Genomic DNA, 22,012 nt, shown 5'->3' on the forward strand with positions numbered 1-22,012 from the left:
ATGTACGCGGGGCTGCAGGAGCTGGGGGTGGCCAACGGCGAGGACCTGAAGGAGACGCTGACCAACTGCACGGAGCCGCTGAAGGCCATCGAGCAGTTCCAGGTGGGGCGGGTCGCCGCGGGGATGACGGTCGGGCGGGAGATGCTGGGGCTGCATGGAGCACGAGAAGGCCCGAAGTGGGGTCCGTTTTGTGTTTGTGTGGGTTTTTCTTTGTTTGTTTGTTTGTTTTTTCCCTCTTTGTGTTTTTTAACCAGCATTTCTAGCAGCCCCAGCTGTTTGGGGGCTGGGGAAGCTGCTGACCACCCCCGCCCCATCCCTGTGCCGTGTGTGTGTTGGCAGACGGAGAACGGGGTGCTCCTGCCCTCGCTGCAGTCCGCGCTGCCCTTCCTGGACCTGCATGGCACCCCCCGGCTGGAGTTCCACCAGTCCGTGTTTGACGAGCTGCGGGAGAAGCTGCTGGAGAGGGTCTCTGCCATCGCCTTGGAAGGAAAAGTCGAGGAGAGGTTTGTCGGCGGCCTCGTTGGTTGTTTGGAGCGAGCTGGGAGTTTTGGGTGAAAATTAGTTACAGCAGTGAGTGACTTCTGCAAAGGAGAGTTGTATTCCTGGGGGATGACGTTCCAGTGGCTTTGAGATGAAGTATTGTGAAGTATTGGAACAGGCTGCCCAGGGAGGTGGCGGAGTCCTCATCCCTGGAGGTGTTTAAAAACATTGGTGGATTTGGTGTTGAGGAACATGGTTTAGGGACCCTGACAGTGCAGGGTGGATGGTTGGACTTGATCTGGAGGGTCTCTTCCAACCAGATGATTCTATGATTCTATGAGCCGCTTTGGCCCTTTACCGTTAGATGGTAACTTAGTCTCTTGCTCGTACATGTTTTCAGATACAAGAAGCTGGAAGATCTCCTAGAGAAGAGCTTTTCCCTGGTCAAGATGCCTTCCATACAGCCTGTGGTAATGTGTGTCATGAAGCACTTGCCCAAGGTAGAACCGCTCCGCTCGTTAGCCTGTTCCGTCGTGTCTCCGTTATATAGCTTCTCTTAGCTGCGCTCTCGGCGGGGTTGCATGCTCCATCTGCAAGTCTGTCCTTCAGTGTCAGAAGATTTACTGAAGATTTACTACGTTCTTGTATCTGATAACAATTTAGTAGACTATTTCAAAAAGCATTTTATGTTTTTGTAATGAAATGAGACTATTTCCCTGTTTTATTCAATACATACAGCTTCCTAAAAGTAGTCAAGTTCACTCATAGGTGAATTTTCCACAGCTGATTTAAAAATCTATAAGAAGTGGAAAATAAGGTTTGAAGAATGCAACTGGAAGTAGACAGGAGTGAGATTCAGATCTGTGAAACAAAAATCTCCAGGAGTAGCCTTATTAAAGCATCATATTGTACTATTATCATATGGTAATGGATTTGAAACTGCTACTAGAGCTTTTGTAAGTTACTGATTTTTTGAAACATCCCTCCAAATCTTAGCATCATAGGTTTAAAGGAAGTCTCCTCCTTGAAAGAAAGAAAGAAAAGCAGGGTGCATAATTTGGTTGTTGAAGAAGTTAAGTGTCTTGGGACTGTTTTACTGTTACGGGAGTAGGGAAGGGGAAAGATGAGTCTGTGATACTTGTTCTTGTTTAGTTGCATTGTTGTGTAAATTACCAGACTACCTGAGGTTATGCTTTGGATGTCTTCTGTAGTGAAGAAGTCAGGCAGGTAAGGTGCTCTGCAGTTTGGTAACTGCTCTGTTGATCACAGGTCCCTGAGAAGAAGCTGAAGTTAGTAATGGCCGATAAGGATTTGTATAAAGCATGTGCAGTGGAGGTGAAGCGCCAGATTTGGCAGGATAACCAGGCTCTGTTTGGTGATGAGGTGTCTCCGCTGCTGAAGCAATATATCCTGGAGAAAGAAAATATTCTTTTCAGCAATGATATTTCTGTCTTGCACAATTTCTTCAGTCCGTCTCCCAAAACAAGACGTCAAGGAGAGGTAAGGACAAGAAAACCTTGTACAACATGCTTGTGGATGGAGTTCATCAGCTTTTAGTCAACCTCATCAAATAACAGAATGTCCTTTTCACCCACCCAGCTTTGCTCCTAAGGTTGTTTGGCTAGACAAAGTATTTGCAAGACACACCAGGTCATTTTCTCCTACATATTTTGATGAAAGCAACAGGAATTATTTTAGTAGTTACTCAATGTTCTAAGCTGTTTATGAGCTTTTAAAAAAAATAACAAGGTGAAAAAATTTTTTCTTTATTGCTCAGTCTGGCTGTAATACCCCTCAGCCGTTCTGAGGGCTGAGCATCTCTATCAAATCAGTTTGAATACATTAAATTTCTTGGGATTTTTTTTTAGCAGGACATAACCCAACAAAAGCTTTTTTTTTTTTTTTTGTAAAAATGGAAAGGGTCATTGAAAGTCGTCGCTAAGCTGACATTCAGAAAAGTTGCTCTTTGAATGGAATTACATGAGGTGGCTGAGCTGATCCAACACTCAGCCACAGGAAGGGCAGGTGCTGCTCCCCCACAACCTGTAGCTCTGAGGATTATCAGACCTTTCCATGAGCTGATTCAGCTCAGTAATTGCTACAGAAACTCCAGCAAATAAAACCAGTAAGTAGTTTTCCAAGGCAATGAGTTGAATCTGCTCAAAGAAGAGATCAGCTGGCACCAAAGCCATTGTGAGGAGATGGGCTGGATTATATGGGCAGGCTTGATGTGGGAGGGAGCAGTGGCCCAGGCGTTAGGAAGATCAAGTCTCTCCTCTTTTTGGCAACAGCAAGCTGTTACAGAGGTTCAGCTATAATGTGTTGCTTTACCTCTGGGGGGGTTTTGCTCCAAAAAGGAAATATCAGAGTTTCTTTAAGGACCTTGCTATCAAAAATGCTAAGAAATTACAGTGATAAGGCAATATAGAGCTTTAATTTCAGAGAGGGTAGCACGTTTGTTACGTGGGGGGATTTGGTTTGGGTCTGCTTTACTTTTGAAGCCCACTGGTACGACGGACTTCAGGTTTACACCGCAGACTTGTGGTTCAACCCTGGCTGAAGCACCACGCGTCGCTTGCTCACTCCCCTGCGGTGGGATGGGGGCAGAATCGGAAGGGAAAAGAAACAAACTCGTGGGTTGAAATAAAAACAGTTTAATAATTAGAAAGAAATTTTTTAAAAAAAAAAAAAGGAAAAAAAAACAGCAAAGAGAGAGGAAAATAAAACACAAGAGAAACAAGTGATGCAAATGAAAACAATTGCTCACCACCAACCGGCCGATGTCCCGTCACGGAGCAGCGGCCCCCCCGCCAGCCTCCACCCCCAGTTTTACTGCCGAGCGTGATGTCATGCGGAGTATCCCTTCGGTCGGTTTGGTCCCTCTCCCAGCTTTTTGTGCACCTCCAACCTACTGGCTGTCAGAGCAGCATGAGGAGCAGAAAAGGCCTCGGCTGTGTGTAAGCACTGCTCAGCAGTAACGAAAGCATCCCTGTGTGATCAACCACAAATCCAAAACACAGCCCCATAGTAGCTACTGTGAAGAAAGTTAACTCTTTCCCAGCCAAAACCAGTACAAACCTTCACCTTCATTCTCATGCCTGTAGCCTGAAGGTAGAAATACAAAAAGACTTCCAAAGAAAAGTGAGTTTCGTTCATGTTACAGTAATTGTAAATTATATTCATCAATAACAGGTACTGCTCCTTACCCATTTTGCAGAGCCGAGTGTCTTATTTTACAAATAATTCCATTTCCTTTTGCAAGAGGACCTTTTCTTAACCTTTCATTATGGCTATGAAAGATTTGGTGAATATCTCTTGAACAAATGCTCTTGGAAATCTTGATATAAATAGTTCCTTTTTGGGAACTCGTGTCGGTGTTGCTGTTTCAATCTTGACAAACCATGTAAAAGAGGTAATTCACATTTTGTGTGTGTGAATTAACGGTGTCTCGTGGCACTGAGTGCACATTTTTTCCACTTTGAGTTTAGGTGGTTCAGAAGCTGACTCAGATGATTGGGAAGAACGTGAAGCTCTATGATATGGTGTTGCAGTTTCTGAGGACCTTGTTCCTTCGGACAAGGAATGTTCACTACTGCACGCTACGGGCAGAGCTCCTGATGTCGCTGCATGACCTGGAAATCAATGAAATCTGCTCCGTGGACCCCTGTCATAAGGTATTGATCATGTGGGACAGATACAAGTATTACTGGAGATTTTTCCTCTTTTTTTTGCCCACCCCTTTGCATACCTGCTGCCCTGCAGGACTTCAGCCCAGAGAAGATCACTCCTCTCTGTGAAGAGAGTTCAGACCTTCAATCCAAAAGTCATCTTATATTCCTTGGAACTTCAGGTGAAAATTTCATCTCGGTTAACCAGCAGTTTGTTTTCATTTTGTAGCACATAAATCATCCAAATTTATGGTACTTGTGCAGTGTTAAAAACAGTGTCTAATCTGACCTATGTAGATGCTGCAAAAATAATACAAAACATTAGCCAGCCCCAGGTGCTTCATCAAAGCTTCCCTCCCTCCCCGTCGTGCCTGGTGTGATATGCTCCATCTGTCAGTAAACTGTATGTGTAACATTAAATACTTTGCATCTTGAATTATAAGAAAACATTAAACTATTAAAATATTAGGGTGACAGATGTGTTAATGTCACACCAGGATCTTGTTACTGGTCCTTTGTCCATGGTTAGCATGACTCTGATCTAGAGCAGAGCTTTTTCTCTTTTAAGTAATGTTACTCAGTTTTGTCTGTGTTCTGCTTATAGAGATTACATCCTAGATGATGCTAAATGTTACTGCATGCTTTTAGTGACTTCTGATCAAGAGTCCCAAAATCAGTATACAGAGAATGGCTGAAAGAGCAATTCTTTTTCAAGGTACAGATGGTTTTTGGCACCCTCGTTTTGCCACGGCAGAATGCAGTGACTGCTGCAAGGACAGTAAGCTGTGATGAAAGCATCTCAGAAAATTCAGCAAGTTGCTCTTTTTTGACAGCTGAAATGTTGGAGGAAAATAGATGTTGTTTTCTGAAAGGGGAAAAAAGACCTTAATTTTGGGTCAAATAAAACGTTTCACTGAACTGTCTTCTTCCATTTTGATGATACAACTCTACAGCAGAATCGCCTCCACTGTTAATATCCCCTACTTAGAGGGTGGGAGTAGTATTGGAATGGCTAAAACATCCCATATTATTGTTGCAAAGTGATGCTGCTTCTTTCTCAGCCTCCTGCTTGTGTACATCCCCATTGATCAGGTGTGCTGGGCAGTGTATATTAATTGCTGCTCCTTTACTGCCAGGGAATGCCTTTCTTGGGAGGGGAGAAAGTGACACCAGCTATCTCTGACCTCCTTTTGGGATGTTTGTGTTTCTGACCTCCTCTGTATTTGTGACCAGCTTGGTACCACACCTAAGTGTATTAATAAAACATATTAATTCCAGATATTTGGAGGTCATGGTGAGCCTGTTTTCTCTGACATCGTGTGTTTTATTGCTGGTGTAATGAGTTGCTGTGGTTCATAAATCTTTCTCCTTTTTTGTAACAGTTCACCTGGTGCCTTGATGCTTGCATTCGGGAGAAGTTTGTGGACAACAAGAGAGCTCGGGAATTGCAGGGGTTTCTGGATGGAGTGAAGAAAGGACAAGAACAAGTGTTGGGGTAAGGCACTTGGGCTGTTTATTGAGAAACTGAAAACGGGTTCCTGGCAGTCACAAAACCTGACGGGTATTGTAGATGTTAATCCTTCCCTAGAGCCAGCTAACAGCCAGTAGCTCTGCTGTGCAGTCAGATCCAGTACATTCGTGACTGTATGGCATTAATGCATAGCCAGGCCTGTTCTGGTGGCCTAGCTTGTTCTGCTTAAGTTACCTCCCTTGAGTCTCCCCTGGGGTCTGGTAACTGACTGTGGGAGATCTCCTGCTTGATTTCAGTGAAGTCCTTCAGTAATTGTTTCAGATAACATGTTCTTTCAGGTCAATGAAATAACGTTCATGGTGTTTTTACAAGGCAGGAGAAGGTTCATGAGGTCAACACCTGTAGGTAACAGACAGAAATTCAGGTTTTGCATTGTCACAGTAAGGGTATCGTTACGGTGCTTGCCCTGTGTCTACCTCTCTTCTTAAACACGCAGTGTGTGTGCTTTTAAAAACATAGTGTACACATGCACACACTACTTTGATGTTACATCTGATAGTTGACAGGATTACAACAGAACAGGCTCAAACATTTCACTCTGGTGAAATACACTGGTGTTCTATGGTGGATAGGGAGCTGTACAATAGGGTTTTTTTGTCACGTGTGACATGTATTTGATTTTTGCTTCTCAGGGACTTATCGATGATCTTGTGTGATCCCTTTGCCATTAACACCTTAGCCTTGAGTACCATAAGGCACCTGCAAGACCTGGTTGGGCAGGACACCTTACCCAGGGTGAGTGTCGCAGCTTGCGTACCTGATCTGAGCCATGGTCTTGATGAACAACGTTCAGCAGCCAAGGGTTGGTGCTACAGAAGCAGTATGATTAAGTTCTCAGATGCATGTGTAAATTGAAATAAGTGAAATATGGTACTACCTATCCATTTGTAGCACGTACCTTAGAGCTCTGCAGCAGCACTGTTTGGAGATGGGCATTTTGGAGCTCTCTGAATTGACAGCAAATGCCTTGCATGGCTCATTCTGTCCTAACAGCTATGCATAGGTAGAATCATATCTAGAATATGTGCCTCTCTGCTTTGTCCTTGCGTTGGTTTGCCTGACAGCAGCAGCCTTTTTTCCCTGCCATGGTAAATGTGATGGATTAGTTTTCACTGTTGTGGTCTGTTTGCTGTGATACAATACAGTTCCTGCAAGTAGTGTCTGCAGGAGGTGCTTGAATGTTACAGGAGGGTAGCCTTACAGGTGTCTGAACAGTGTGAGGCATTTGCTGGTTTTATCCCTGAGTTGTTAGTTGGTTTTTTTTTGGATTGAATAACTTCATTGTGATGGTTTAAGACTGAAAATTGTTTCGGTTTCAGGGCACAATATAAACACAAACCCATTGTTGTCATTCTTACAGACACTTTCTCTTTCTTCTGCTGAGATGGTTTGATTTGTCCTGTCATGCATTGTATTTCAGTGTACTACTTTGGCTGAACACGTTTAAAAATGATGTTGTGGTCAGATCAGCTGCATACTTCTTGGCTCATTATAAAATGTTACAAAAACCCACAAACCTGATGTTTGGTTCCCATTTGAGGAATCGGTTGTCAATGAAGTTGGAGAACTGACTGCCTCTAGCAATGTTCAATAAAGCTGCTAATCCAGGAGAGCTTTGAATGTAAACCCCTACTTCCAAACAAATATCCCGATGTGCAACTTGTGGAAGATCAAAATAGCTGTTTTTCTCCTCCCCTTAAAATTCGAGGAAAGCCCGGATCTGCTGCTGCTCCTTAGGATGCTGTCTTTGGGACAGGGGGCCTGGGACATGATTGACAGTCAAGTCTTCAAGGAACCAAAAATGGTGAGCCATTTTGATGTTTAGAATTTAACACATTTTGATTAAACAAATTTAGACTTGTTTATTATTTTATCGCATCCCTGATTTAACGTTCACTCTGCATACCTTCCATCAGAGCTTGCTTAGAAAAAACAGGTAGGTGGTCACAGAGCAGCAGCTCAAATGGACATGTTGTAAGTTTTGTTTACCTGTTTTTTTTATTTATTTACATGAATGCCTGACCCTTACTGTCCTCAAATCAGGCTGCACTGGTTGCTCGTTTTTCCTGGCAATTTCTACACAACTGATAAGTTTGTAAAACACATCTTGTATGAGGACAGCAGGATTTCAGAGGCCGGTCTGAAACTCTGGAAGCAGTGCAGCAGCTTTTCATTGACATATAAAATGTTTTTCCCTTCCAGCTATCTGTCATAGCAATTTTTATGCAGTGCCACATTCAGCTACGATCTTTCCATGTTTTGGAAATACTTTGCTCAGTACCAGAGGCAGCCCTGGTGTAGTTTGGGAGCAGCTGTGTTCAGCAGGAAGGCTAACCATGGTGTTGCACAGCGGGGCTGTTTCTCAAGAGAAATTTGCTGTTTCTATTCTGAACTGTAAAATAGCAAATGTCTACCTAGAGGGACGTTTGAAGTCTCCAAAATATGTATTACTGTCTGATTGCACGTTTAAATTTCCCACGGGAAGGGTGTGCATTAACACTCAGATTGTAACAGTGAGCGTGATTGAAACTCCAAGAGCAGCACAGTGATTTGACTTGCAGAGTCATGAATCTCTTAGAAAAAAAATGAATGTTTTTCCTAAAGGGAATCTTCAAATCTGTATTTAAATTCTGTTTTCTTTGTGATTGCTTGTTGTAACCTCCCACTCTGAATCTGATGGAACATGGGTTGATCTGCCTCGTGCAAGGAGGTGCTCTTCGTTGTTGCTGTTCTAGCTGTGCCTTGATCCCTGTCAGTTTAGAGGATGAACAAAATGGTTTGTAATTGTTGATAAAAGCAGTTTGGTATCATCCTTGGCATGCAGTGCTTGCAGCAGAATTGGAAAAGGTGTCTCAGACGAAATGCTACGTAATTGTCAAAAGAAAGAATTTGAGCAGGGGTATTTTTGTAGCTGAGGTGAAGTACAGTTTTCCCAATTACCGGTGGAACATGTGGAAGTGAATTATTCAATTATTGTGTCTGGAACTGGATGTCTAAAAGCTTGTTTTCCTAAGTGTAGGATGGGGCTCATCATATCGCCTCAGTATTTGTTACGGCACTCTAGGACCATTAGGTGGCATGAACTGGTTGATGGAAGTGGTGTTCTTTTCCTTGTGTTCTTCCATCCCTCTAAGGAAGCTGAGTTGATCACGAAGTTCCTGCCTATGCTGATGTCTTTTGTGGTGGATGACCACACGTTCAATGTAGATCAGAAACTGCCCTCGGAGGAGAAGGGACCAATTCCCTACCCCAGCACCATTCCTGAAGTTTTCACCAAGTACGTAATCTGCCTTTCTGACTTTGTACATATAGTCTTGTTACCAAAGCAAAACATCAAGGAGCCAGCCAACACTGAGAGGGAAAAATACTGTATGTGGCAAAGTGAAGACTATCTTGGGGTGAGATTTAGTCCCAGTTAATCAAGCTTGAACTTTTCCTTTAGCAGAACAGGCTTCCACCATGATTTCTCAAGTAAAGTTTATCTCCATAAAATATTTCTTGTAACAACCATTCTTTTGGCAGATTGAATATGAAAGTATTTTGTATTACTGCTTTCAAATATGCTGCCTGTGGAGCTTCCCAAGCAGTGACTGATGAGTGTTTGGGTGATGTTTGGGTGCAGCTGCTTGGTTCTGCGCCCACGCTTGGTTCTGAAGAGTGCTATTGTAGATTGTAAAGTTGGCATTTTTGTCACACAGACACTCATTCTCTGTTGATAACCTATCGCTCCAGGAACTTCAAAAAGATAAATAAAACCTCTGTGTGCTCTGTTGTATTCAGATCTTGCACTAATTTGCAGCACAATTCTTATCCATATGCCAGAATCTGGAGTATTATATCCCAGTAGTTGTACTCTATGACAATGTTGATATTTGACCTTTGGGAAACTAAAACAAAACAGTATTGGAGTTTGTATGATTTTTGAGTATTTAGGCCTCTTCTAAAACCCATTTTGAATATCACTTTTGTCATTAATGCTATCGTAAATGTTCACAATCAAATCCTACTGTTTGATTGTGAGACAAAGCAATGTTTACTGAATGGTAAATTTTTCTTGACCATGGCAGTGAACACAGTGATCATCATGTACTCCGTCACTGAGTAGCTGCTTTTCAGTGGGTTTGAGGTTAACCACTGCTGTAACTGCTTGATTGCTATGCAACAGTATTTTGACCCCTCTTTTTTCTAAAAAAATGATAATCTCTTTTAGCATTATTGGTTAAGAAACTTTGCTTGTGCCATAACAGGTTCTTGCAGGAGAATAGAATAGCTTGTGAGATTGGGCTGTATTACATCCTTCACATCACTAAACAGAGGAACAAGAATGCTTTCCTTAGGCTCCTGCCAGCACTGGGTAAGTTCCTGTCTCGTTTTCTATTCTATAGCTGTTTCCCTCGTACTGGGCACCCAGAAGGTAAATAAACCTGGAGTGAAGGTGATTTCGGAGTCAAAGACATAACGTTCTGCCTTTGGCTCTTCTGGTGACTTAGTCGTAAGGCCCTGCAGAAATGTTTGGTTTTGTTTGCAAACAGGATACTTTTCTGCTCATCCAGGAATTTAGGGATAGTGGCTGAAGGTCAGTAGTTCCTTAGATCAAGGGCTGTATTAACAATAAGATTAGTTGAGAACTGTTTGGAATGAATCTGAAGGATAAAAGTGGCTTAATTCTGCCGCTGCTCGTAGTAATTGCAGGTAGCCAGAAATTCTTGGAACTTTGCTTCATGTGATAAAAAAAACCTGTACCAAAACAGGACCAACCACAGCCTTAAGTTCTTCCCTGGGATTCCCTTTTCCGCTGACTTCTCTGGGGTAGGTTGCATGAGGGCTCTGAAGCAATCTTAGGAATTGCAGCTCCTGGTAATGGCAGTGGGGGTTCTCTTCCCACTCCCAGCTCTGGTGTTCTTTGAACCCTTTGCTGAACAGTCAGCTCACTTACACGGGTGAGTTTTCCACTGGTAAGTGATCTGCTCACTGCGGGGTCTGGGGAGTGCAGGGAGGGTGGTTGTGGCCGTGGATGGAGGATGGTGGAGAAGGATGGTAGGAGACTTTGTGATTTTGGCAGGAGCAAGCTACTATGTGTCTCCAGCCTTGGTGGAGCCATGGACTTCCTATATATTCTTCTCACCTCTCTTCTCCTAATCTTTTGTGTCTGGAAGATCAAAGCCACTTGCCTGGGCTACCTGTTTTAAAAGGCACTGAGGAAATACCACTGCAGAGTTTTCAGCAGGAATGTCTGCTATGTAGTCAGGGTTTGGCGTGTCCGTGTCAGGCTCAGTCTCTTTCCTTTTCATGTCATATAGTTGAGACATTCAGTGACTTGGCCTTCAGTGATGTTTTTCTGCATCTGCTTACTGGTAACCTCACGCTGCTGGGTGATGAATTTGCACTCGAGGAGTTCTGCACCAGTCTCTTTGATGGCTTCTTTCTCACTGCCTGCTCAAGGTAAATCTGATTTTCTTCAGGGGAAAGTGAGTTTACAGGGTACTTGGGAGAAGTTACACTGCTTTGAACTAGTTTAATAGTTCAGGAAACTCCTCACATATAGTGGAAATATTATCCTGATGCTGTTTTTCTTTAAGGAAAGCCTTATATTTTGCGATTGAGTTTTTATCAGCAAAATTGTTAAGTATTGATTATGAATTATTACCTAAACTGTAGTTCATTGTTCATAAATTGGGGTTGCGACAGACAATATCCTTCATGCTTTGCAGTAGCTCTGAATGTGAAGAGTTAACTCCAGCTCTTTGCAGTATCAGCTGCGCACAGAAAATCTGTTTGTATCTGTTAGTTCCGTTAAGTCAGTGTGGTTCAACTGGTGGCCTGCAGACCGGATCTGGTCTCCAGGAGGCTTCCCCAAAAGTGACTAGAACTGCTGTTCAGGCACAGCAGCATGTGCTGCTGCTGCCACTTCCTCCACGCACGCAGGGGGACAGACATCCTGCTGCATGTGCATACGCCTGTCCAACGGAGAGACCAGGTCCTGCCACATGCTACAGCCTGTGCTGGAAATCTCCTGGTCCTTCCTCATGGTTGCTGCAGTTGGTCCAGTCCTGCTGAGTAATTACATGAATTGCTTGGAAGTCTAAGGCAGGGTTAGCACTTTGTAGCACACAGGCTGCAATTCTCAGGTGTTTTGGAAAATTATAACAAAGCTGCCAGTCTGTGGGTGTGTGAGTTGTTCTGGTACTGTTGCTGTAGCTTTCTTGTTCTCAAGGTGGTGTTCATTTATGGCGGTTACTACTCTTTAAAATTGCTTTCTGCAGAAAGGAGAACGTACATAGACATGTGCTAAGACTGCTGCTTCATCTGCATCACAAAGTGGCGCCTGCCAAATTAGAGTCTCTCCAGAAGGCTTTGGAACCCACCAAGCAGGTAAGAAGGGAAGCATGAAAAAGGGAAAATTAACTGCAAATGGAAGCAGTTGCCTTTCCAGACGTTGCTCGGTGGAACACGAGCTCTGCTTTCCAAGTGTACCAAGTGGTGTCTTAGTTCCCTTGTAACTTCCTCCTCCTGTGTCGGTGTGTGTTAAAACACACAGGGGAATTGCGTGCTTCGTGTTCTACCTAGTAGCAGCTGGAATGAAGGATGACTCTTCTGTTTTTCCCCTCCCTAATTCTCATTCTGCAGAGTGGGGAAACTGTGAAGGAGCTTTATAACCAACTCACTGAGAAACTGGAACTTCGCAAGCCAAGTCCAGCCGAAGCGACTGAAACTCCCTCCATGGAGCTGCCCTTGCCCGCTGTGCCCACACCAGCCTCACGCTGAGCTGTGTCTGTAGTGCAAGAGTGAGACACAACTAACCCAGTGCTCTGCAGCGTGAAGGCACTGTGCTGCCTTTCGAGTGTCTCTGCCTACAGGGTAGAAACAAAAAAAAAAGCCACTGAAGCTCTTTCAGGAAACACTGCAGTTTACCCAGGTCACTGGCTCTTGCTGGCTCGAAAACTCTGTATGCACTGCATTGCAAAGGTTTACTTTTCTTAAAGATAGCCGAGTGTCTTCTTGTAGATCCACTTAAAATCTGACTGTACATTTTTTTTTTCAAAAAGAAAATGCATATTTTTAAGCTTGGCATCTTGTATTTTTGAACTCTAAGAACTGATCATTGAGTGTTCAACTCCATTATGGTTGAGCAGGTAGTGTGAGCTCCTGAAGGCTGACCTTAGCTTTCTTCTGCCCTTAGTTTGCTCCTCTGGGTCTTTGGAGAAGATGCTCAACAGAGGGAAATGTTGGAGGAGATAAGCTCCGCTGATACAATTTCCTGTTTGAGGTTCTAGCTCTTCTGGTACATGGTGAGACGTGCTGCGTTAGTCAGGGATGTCCACCACTGTCACTAGACCAAGAAGCAGTCGACAGCATCTTCTCAGCTAGGCTCTTTTTTAAAAGGCCAGGAATGGAATCATCCTCTCCCCTTTCCTCCCCACTTTTCTCCAAAGGAACAGCTTGAAATGAGTCCTGGAGCCAGTGGAAAAAAACAAGACTAGCGTATTCCCCAGTGACAATAGGGTTTGAGCATAGGTGGAGAGAAATTGTGTCTTTGAAAAAAATAGCCTGTTCTTCATGGCTCACTTGTGTCTCTGCACTGTTACAGTTAATTCCTGTTCTGCTTTTATTGCTGCCTCAGTGTAAGCCTGCCTCAGGTGGAGTGTGCAGGAAGATGGGCTTGGGAGAAAAATGAGTTGTGTGAGTTTACAACGGACTTTGCACGGATGTCAGCAGGTACGGTGTGCCTGAGAAGGACCTGCCAGTTCCCTGGAAGCAGGAAGCTGCCTCCATGAATTATTCTGAATGGCAGAATGATTCAGGTGGGAGGGTACCTCTGAGGGCTCGTGGTCCATGCCTGGCCCAGAGCAGCACCAGCCTAGGTGAGGTTGCTCAAGAGCAGGACTTTGTATTTACCTTTGTTGAGGTTTGTCAGGCTGTTTCTCCAGCCTGCTGGGGGGGTCCCTTTGAAAGCAGCCCTGCCCCACGTATCGGCCATGCCCACGACTTGGTGGTGAGCTTGCTGGGGGTGTGTTCTGTCTTCAGGTCCTAAGGAGAGGCATTACAGAGAATTATCCCCGTTAATGACCCCTGAGGAGTGCCATGAGTAACGGGCTGCCAGTTGGACTTTGTGCTGTTGATCACAACCCTCTGAGCCTGGTGTCCTGCCAGTTTGCCTGCAGCTTTCTGGACTCTGTCAAAACGCTTTGGCTGTATGGATTGATCGGACAGTTGTGTCAAAAGCCGTTTAAAGTCGAGGTGAGGTACCCACTGCGCTCCCCCCATCCACCAAACCAGGCGTCCCTTCATAGAAGGTTATTGGTTTTGTCAGGCACAATTAACCCTTGGAATTTGCCCATCCGTGCTGGCCATGCCCTGTCATTTCTTGTCAGTCATATTGCTGGATGTGACTTTTTTTTCCCCCCATCACCCTTTGTTTCCTGGGACTGGGGCACTCCCAGTGCCAAGTCATGCTGATGAGACTTTTCCATTTCCTGAAGCTATGCACCCCCCCCCCCCCCCCCCCCCCCCCCAAAAAAAAAGAAGACGGCACCAGTTGAGGTGGAAGTCTGTCCCCAAAGCTGCTGACTCCTCCTTTGCGTGGTTTTCTTCCTCCTGAGCTCTCAAATGCTGCATGAGGAAAGTGAGAGGCTTTGAGCAACCTGGTGTAGTGGAAGGTGTCCCTGCCCATGGCAGGGGGGTTGGAACTAGATGATCTTTGAGGTCCCTTCCAACCCAAACCGTTCTGTGATTCCATGATTCTATGAGTGTCACCTCTCTCTGTCACCTTGGGGCTTTATTTTCCTTTTATGCAGGGACTTGTCTGTATCTTGTGGGGGAACAGGGAAGGTGGGTTAGATTTGTGTACGAAACAAGGGCTCTGGCCTCGAGTCCCCACCGCCTTTGTGCACCTCGTCACCACTCCAGCTCCTGGGTCAGTATTGCCTGGGGCAGACTTGGCGCTTCTGGCATTGGTGGAAACAGGCACTGGGTATAACAATCAGGTCTGTCTTGCAAAGTTTCATTTTTAAGCCATTGGAACTGCCGTGGTAACTCACACAAAATAACATCCCTCGCTGCTGGCGAGCCTTTCGTGATGAACCCGCGCCGGCCCCTGCTCTGCTCAGCCCCCAGAGTCCTTTGGGGTGCGTGTTGGGGATTCTCCATCACTGAAGGTTTCCCTTACACCGCGTGCGGACGTGGTTCTCTCCTGCAGCACGAGCTTGGGATAATCCAGGCTGGCTGCGATTTACTACTTGGTAGAAAAACCTCTTGTGTTTCAGCCTGTGCCCACAGTACTGAGATACGTGCTGGTGATTTTTTTTTTTTTTTTTTTCCCCAGGTTTTTAGATCCACAAAGGAATTGAATCCCAGAGCACAGACTGGCCGTTACCTGTGCTGGTGGCTGCTTCAGCTGAGGAGGGGAAATCTGAAATCTGGGCAGCTGAGAGTGGGGGTGGCTGCCAGTCTGTGCTCTCCTGGCCTGCCTTGGGCACAGGGGTGTGACAGGAGGAGAGATGCTTTTCAGAAAACGATGAGTAGTGAACATCTTGGCCTGTTTCCGTTCTTTGAGATGAAAATGGTTTCACTCCAAGACTCCTGTTGTGTGTATAAACCTCCCAACCTGCACAGCTTTGTGCAGGGTGCTCGCTTTCCACCTGGTCCAGGGCCAGGACATCTCTGGGTTCTGCTCCGGGGTTCCCATGTGGAGGAGCTCTCTCTCTTCTGCTCCTCCAGATGCTGCTGTATTGGATGGTGCCGTCCTGTGGCACAACAACCAGGTGAAGTACAGCTGGACTGCATAAGAGAGTTCTCTGCATCCAAAGCAGCCTGGCCAGCAGGTCAAGGCAGATGATTCTCTGCCCCTGCTCTGCTCCTGTGGGACACCATCTGGAGTACTGCATTCAGCTCCAGGGCCTGCAAGGTTGGAGCAGGTCCAGAGGAGGTCACAAAGATGATCCGAGGGCTGGAGCACCTCTACTATGGAGACAGGCTGAGAGAGTTGGGGTTGTTCAGCCTGGAGAAGTGAAGGCTCCGGGGAGAACTTCTGGCAGGCTTTCCAGTACCTAAAGGGGCTACAGGAAAGCTGGAGAGGGGCTTTGGACAAGGGTGTGTAGTGACAGGACAAGGGGCAATGGCTTTAAACTGAAAGAGGGGAGATTTCGATTAGATTGAAGGAAGATATTCTTCCCTCTGAGGGTGGTGAGGCACTGGACCAGGTTGCCCAGAGAAGCTGTGGCTGCCCCATCCCTGGAAGTGTTCAAGGCCAGGTTGGATGAGGCTTTGGGCAACCTGGTGTAGTGGAAGAAACTAGAAGATCTTAAAGATCCTTTCCAACCCAAACTGTTCTGTGATTCTGTGAACTCTTTTGTTTAAGCTTCATCTTTTTTATAGTGTCTCGATACCCGGTGAGATGCTGCGCGCTGCGGTGGCTGCACACTAGAGGGTGGTGCAGCGCTGCCCGGCCCTGCCCTGGCAGCTGGCATCGCTCCCTTTCTACACTTACCTCACAGTTTGTCTTTACAAGAGGAATGTGATACCTGTGATACAAAAAAAAAAAGTTTATTCTCTCCAAACATGCCCTGTCCAGACTGGGGAGTGAATTTTTACAGAGAATTCTTACTAGCTGGAGCAATCTGGTCCTCTGTGCATCTCCTGAGAGATCAGAGGAACTAATAGCCCCGAGAGGTTCTTCAGGCTTTTTGGATGGTTAATGTTTAACTGAAATTTTACGTTGAGCTGCGAAACAAATCATTTGGATTGAGCTGTGTTAGAAGATTGATAGAGCCCTGTAACTGCAATAGTCAATAAAAGTAGCCAGTTACTGCAGCCTGTGCTAGCAGAGGAACGAGGTCTTACATAAAATTAGTGGAAAAGATGATTACTACAATGAAATAACTATTTTCTGCCAGACTACATGACACACGAAACATGCCTAGCATCGTTTCAATACACAGCCAGGTTCCACTTGACACACTGATTCGATGTAGGGTAACTCTGGACCAAGATAAAAGGAGATCAAACAGATCAACTTGGCCAGAACGAATAGGAATACCATCAGCTATTGTGAGTCTCCTCTGTTTTGCTGGGAACTGTGGTTTTCTGGTGATTCTCGGCCACCTCACTATACAACAGTGTAAAGGAAACCTGCCACAGGTTTACCTTTGAAGATAATTGAATTATAAGAAGTTAACGTGCACGTGCAGTGCTGATTAGAATCATAGAATCATAGAATGGTTTGGGTTGGAAGGGACCTCAAAGATCATCTAGTTCCAACCTCCCTGCCATGGGCAGGGACACCCTCCACTACACCAGGTTGCTCAAAGCCTCATCCAACCTGGCCTTGAACACTGCCAGGGATGGGGCAGCCACAACTTCTCTGGGCAACCTGTTCCAGTACCTCACCACCCTCAATGTAAAAAATTTCTTTCTTATATCTAACCTAAATCTGCCTTCTTTCAGTTTAAATCCGTTGCCCCTTGTCCTATCACTACACACCCTTGTCCAAAGCCCCTCTCCAGCTTTCCTGTAGCCCCTTTAGGCACTGGAAGGCTGCTATAAGATCACCCCGGAGCCTTCTCTTCTCCAGGCTGAACAGCCCCAACTCTCTCAGCCTGTCTCCATAGCAGAGGTGCTCCAGCCCTTGGATCATGTTCATGGCCTCCTCCAGACCCGCTCCAGCAGCTCCATGTCCTTCTTGTGCTGGGGACTCCAGAGCTGAACACAGTATTCCAGGTGGGTCTCACAAGAGCTGAGCAGAGGGGCAGAATCCCCTCCCTCGCCCTGCTGCCCACGCTGCTTTTGATACAGCCCAGGACACGGTTGGCTTTCTGGGCTGCCAGCGCACGGTGCCGGCTCATGGTGAGCTGGCAATGTTAGGCTGCTTCCTGCTGTGAGCGGCAGCGTGTTTGGTTCAGGAGTCTGATTTCAGTTCACTGCACTGGTCTGGGGTGTCTGCGCTCTGCTCAGTCAGGAGTGTGATACTGGGAACTGTCTTGGTGCGTGAGAACATCAGTTCCCAAAGCAAAGTGATGGATGGGTTGGGCTGAAATTCCAGCTCTGGGATGGTGGGGATTTATTATCTTGACTCTCTTGCAAGCACTTTAAGAAAGGAACTGTCAGAAATCCAGAGGAAATATTTTTTTCCTAATTTCTCTGCATTTAGCTGCAATCCAGAGCAACGGAATTTCTTAACCAACAGGGCAAAGAACGGTGTTAGTCCAACCTCAGACATGGCTGTGGCTTAGGTGTTGGATCGAAAGAGAGACGAGGTATGAGGGAGACCTTAGAGCTTTCTCCCCAAACCAAAAGAGGATTCCAGCAGGGGAGGAAGTGGCAGAACACATCCTGCACAAGACCTGTCCTTTGCTGAGCTTCAGGGGCCGGGTTTGGGAACACGCGTCACCTCCACGTCTGGCCTGTCTTCTCGCAGAGGTGAACACAAAACTCGGGTTGTCCTGAGCTTCATCCCATGGTCCCCGTGCGCCTGGGTCTGGAGCACAGGTGCCAGCTGGAGTCAGCTCTACTGGGATGGATGAACTGGTCACTGCTGCCAGCTCCCTCACCACTCCTTGGGCGATACAACTCTGCCTTGCTGGTGGAGCGGCCAGTTCTTTGCATCTTCTAGTGAGTTCCTGCAGGGAGGCTCTGTGCCACCCCAGACACTGTCCCAGAATATTCCTTACCAGTGTCATGTCAGGGAATGGATCTGAAAATACATCAAAGTGAGCCTGGTGAGTAAAGTTACTGACAAATATGAAATCACAGCACTGCCTTTCTCAACGTTTCAAGATTTGAAAAAACAAATTGTCGTGTTTTCTGATCTTAATTTCAGCAGCCACAGGACCACAGAGGAGCATCCGTGGTGTTTTCACATCATGTGTCCTTTGTTACCTCCTCTGCTGTACCCATTCATCACCAGACAATGGAAGGAGGACTGCTGGTCCTGAGGGGTTCCCTGGGAAGGGGCAGAGGCTGTCAATGCCATGGAGAACAGCCTTCCTGATCCCTTCTCCTTACTACTGGAGTGCCTGGAAGACCCACCAAATCGTTCTTGCTATCATTTCAAAGGTTGGCTACTGGGGCAGTGTGTGGTGGGAGCAGGTAGGTGCCTTCCTGGCCTGCTAAGGCTTCTGCCATGGAGAAGTGCAAAACAGCATGGTGGGTACTAGTTCCCAGTATGAACCTTTTGTCTGGTGTGAGCAGAACGTCAAGGCAAGGAATGGTGGGAACATCACCTTGGTTGTCCCATGCTGTTGGGAGTCCTGACCATCCTGTCTTTGTCTGCAGCTCAGCAACTGTTCTTGCTTTCTCGGAGCTCCCTGAGACTGGGATGACACCTCTCTCTGGTTTACTCCCCTTTTTTAGGGAAGGGCATGTCCTTTCACTTGGCGGAGGCACAGCCTTTCACTGAGCAGCACTAGCTTGCTGACCTGGTGCATCAGCTCAGATGTCCTGTGAGATGTGCCTGACCTTGAAAAACCTTCCTGCAGCTCACCCGGTGTTTGCTCAGTGAATTTTTCCTGGAGGAAAGAAAAGAGGAGTGGTGGGACAGAGCCACACCACAACCTGCCAAGCAGCAAGAAGACAGTGGTGTGGTTCTTGCTGATGCTGTTTCAGTGCCTTGGTGACATCTACTCAAGTCCTGCTTGGCTGGAACGTGCTCAAAATGAACATTAGCGTTTTATCTTAAAAAATAAAAAGGTATTTTAGTACTTTCTTACTGCTTAGGCACCTGATTTCCCTCTGAGATCCATCCAATTTAGGCATTTAAACCTCGATCTTTTGACAAAGGACCATGTGTGTCCACCCAGTGCCTTTAGGAGAAGTCTCAAAAATGTAGATGTTTTATCTTTCATGCCTCCTTTGCTCTGAAGCAGCAGGAGGACCGCAAGGAAGCGGGGGAGCTTGGCAGGTAGGATATAGCTACTGTTAGGACAGAGTATTCAGAAGGAACTCTTTCTCTTGGGGAACCTTCGGTTGTGCTGTGACCTCAGTAGGATTGTTAGGGATGTGGTGAGAAACTCCATTGCACTGATTTCCACCCATAAAAGGAAGCCTCTTGGTCAAAAAGAGGGCTGGATTCTGACAGCCTGCAACTCCTGCGCTTCTCCGGATTAAACCTAAGCTGGTGGAAAAGAATAGCCATGAAATCATCCTCCTGGCGAGCTCTGGTTGCCGACTTCTGGTTTCCAACCCATTGACACTATTTCCCAAATAGTCCCACAAAGTCACAGCTGGGACCCTTGTAAGGGCGGGCTCCACAAGACTGTGACTTTATGGACAATAAGAGGTGGGGGCCCAGCAGTCTGAAGGCATTGTCATGCATCTTCATGAGTCTGAATGCTCAAAAACATCTGCTTGTTGGCAGAACACCCTGTTCTCCTTAGTGCTGTGGGCAGCAGATCCATTGGAAAAGCGGTTGGGAACAATGGGTTGTGATGCAGATGGCTGGAGGGAAGATGGACATTTAAAAGGAGTGGTTAACAAAACTGCACAGCAGAAGATTGAATTATCGCTCTCCGAGATACTTTTCTGGTGGAGCTGCTGTATGGTTTAGGCTTTACAGTCGCCTTTAGGTTGATTCCAATGAGTTGTACGTGGTGGAAAACTTGGTACGTGACTTTCCCTGGAAGTGAGGATCCCCTTATCCAGCTTCCTTGGGATGAATGTCTTGCTTTGACTTTGGAAGAGTTGTATCTAGCCCAGAAAATGAAGTGACGTGAAAAATCTGGTTTATTCCTTTTTTTAGAAGAGTTCAGCCATTTGAGGATGGAGAAGGACACACATTTTGCCTATAGGTGGCTATAAAGGTACTTCCAGATGCTCCACGTGCTATTTCAGGTCTTTTTACGCTGGGGTTGTGTCTCAGTCAAAGGGAGGTGGTGTTCGGAGGTGCCCGCAGCGGGGCTGTGCGGAGCAGGAGCCGTTCGTACGAGTACCTGTACCCGAGTGCTCCGAATCTCCCAGAGCAGAGAGGAGACTGGACTACACTGGGCGATTTGGACAGTGTCTGGCCTTTCTTGCAATTTTGATGGATGAAACACAGATGCTGCTTTATGATTTCTTTTGTAGGGAAGTCAGCCCTGGCATACAACCTGTTACTAGTGCAGCTGTCTCTCTGCCGGGATGTCTCGATGGAGCAGCTTTTCAGGAGGAGTGTTTCTGCCCAGTTATCTCTGCAGCTCTGATAGATCCTACCATGACCACAGGGCTCTCTGTGTTCTCCAACTTGCTTTCTCTCCTTTATTTCCCCATCAGGCTGTTATGTGATAAGGGCTGAGCCCAGTCTAAGCTCTGTCCCCATCACTCCAAACCCCCAGACCTGCTCTGGGTGTCCTTGCCAGCACTCTCCCTCCACCAGAGCCAGGCTCAGTGTTAAAAACAAGAGGCAAGTCGGCTTCTCAGAGCTTCAGGTGGGTGTAAAACAGGGATTAAGGGCAGCTCCACCCAAATTCAGGTCACTCTCTGTATTGAGGACACATCAGACAGGGTTTCAGCTCTATAGTTGCTCCAGTCTTTGCTGTTCATGGACATCCTCCGCATTCACTGCTCTTCTCCAGCTCCTCTCTTCTCTACCTCTTGTCCTGGGGCACCTGGAACTTATTGCCCCCATCTTCACCTCCATTGGCTTCTCTGCTGCTGTCTCCTCTCCCTTATCTGATCCCAGCAGACCAGGCAGTGTGAACGACAGAGATCTAGGTTGGGAACCTAGATGGGAACCATCTAGCTGAGGGCAGGGACCTCAACCCTTTCCTCCAGCCGGACTTCTGCGGCAGGGCTGGCACACAGTGTCCTGGGGGCAAAGCACAGCTCAGCGTGGGCTGTGTAGGGACCTGGGGCTCACGCACGTTGCGACCAGCTTGTGGTTGCCTAGTGTCAACCTGGTGTGCTGGGAATTCACTTACAAACTACCTCTAGTTTTGTGCTGGGTTTATAGGTCAGCCCCTAATAGTAAGGTTTTTCTGGCAGGAGGCACTGGTGTTGGAAGGTTTCTTGCTTTCTAGGGCAATCAGATTTTAAACCTGGCTAATACCATCCTCTGTGGTGCAAGAGGAACCATCAGCGAACAGGGAAGGATCCACCAGCATGTAGAGACCATGCTAAAGGTAACGAGGTCAATCTGGCTCCAAGGATAACTTCACAGAAAGCAACTAAACCGTCTGTGTGGGTGGATTCTGGCGTGCTGGACCTGCAAGGGGAGTCTGACGAGAAGGACAAAGCTGAACAACTGGATGCAGTGAAACCGGCTCCCTTTTCTTGCAAAAAAATTGCACAAGGGGCAAAGGTGTCTCCCCTGGGCTTATAGACTGCTGCACTGAGAGGAGTCCATGTCGCTGCTTCTCCTGCTCCA

At 46.4% G+C, this 22,012-nt stretch overlaps 1 protein-coding gene across 1 annotated transcript; it reads left to right on the forward strand.

The window, feature by feature from the left end:
- Positions 1-12,488, forward strand: NELFB (negative elongation factor complex member B). Its single transcript, XM_086625118.1, has 13 exons — positions 1-102; positions 340-503; positions 881-980; positions 1,750-1,980; positions 3,969-4,154; positions 5,531-5,643; positions 6,312-6,414; positions 7,388-7,483; positions 8,814-8,956; positions 9,927-10,033; positions 10,980-11,121; positions 11,943-12,051; positions 12,307-12,488. The coding sequence occupies exons 1-13, from the start codon at positions 1-3 to the stop codon at positions 12,442-12,444; spliced, it is 1,734 nt and encodes a 577-aa protein (XP_086481244.1). The 3' UTR covers positions 12,445-12,488.
- The last annotated feature ends 9,524 nt before the right edge of the window (positions 12,489-22,012 follow it).

The sequence above is a fragment of the Tauraco erythrolophus genome, chromosome 22 (assembly GCF_009769465.1).
Source record: "Tauraco erythrolophus isolate bTauEry1 chromosome 22, bTauEry1.pri, whole genome shotgun sequence".
Taxonomy (NCBI): Eukaryota; Metazoa; Chordata; class Aves; order Musophagiformes; family Musophagidae; genus Tauraco; species Tauraco erythrolophus.

Excerpts from the sequence above, each read along its gene's own strand:
- NELFB (XM_086625118.1), top strand. The coding sequence starts at position 1 with ATGTACGCGGGGCTGCAGGAGCTGGGGGTGGCCAACGGCGAGGACCTG. Across the intron at positions 7,484-8,813 it reads TCTTCAAGGAACCAAAAATG|GAAGCTGAGTTGATCACGAA; the intron begins GTGAGCCATTTT and ends CATCCCTCTAAG. Across the intron at positions 8,957-9,926 it reads ATTCCTGAAGTTTTCACCAA|GTTCTTGCAGGAGAATAGAA; the intron begins GTACGTAATCTG and ends GTGCCATAACAG.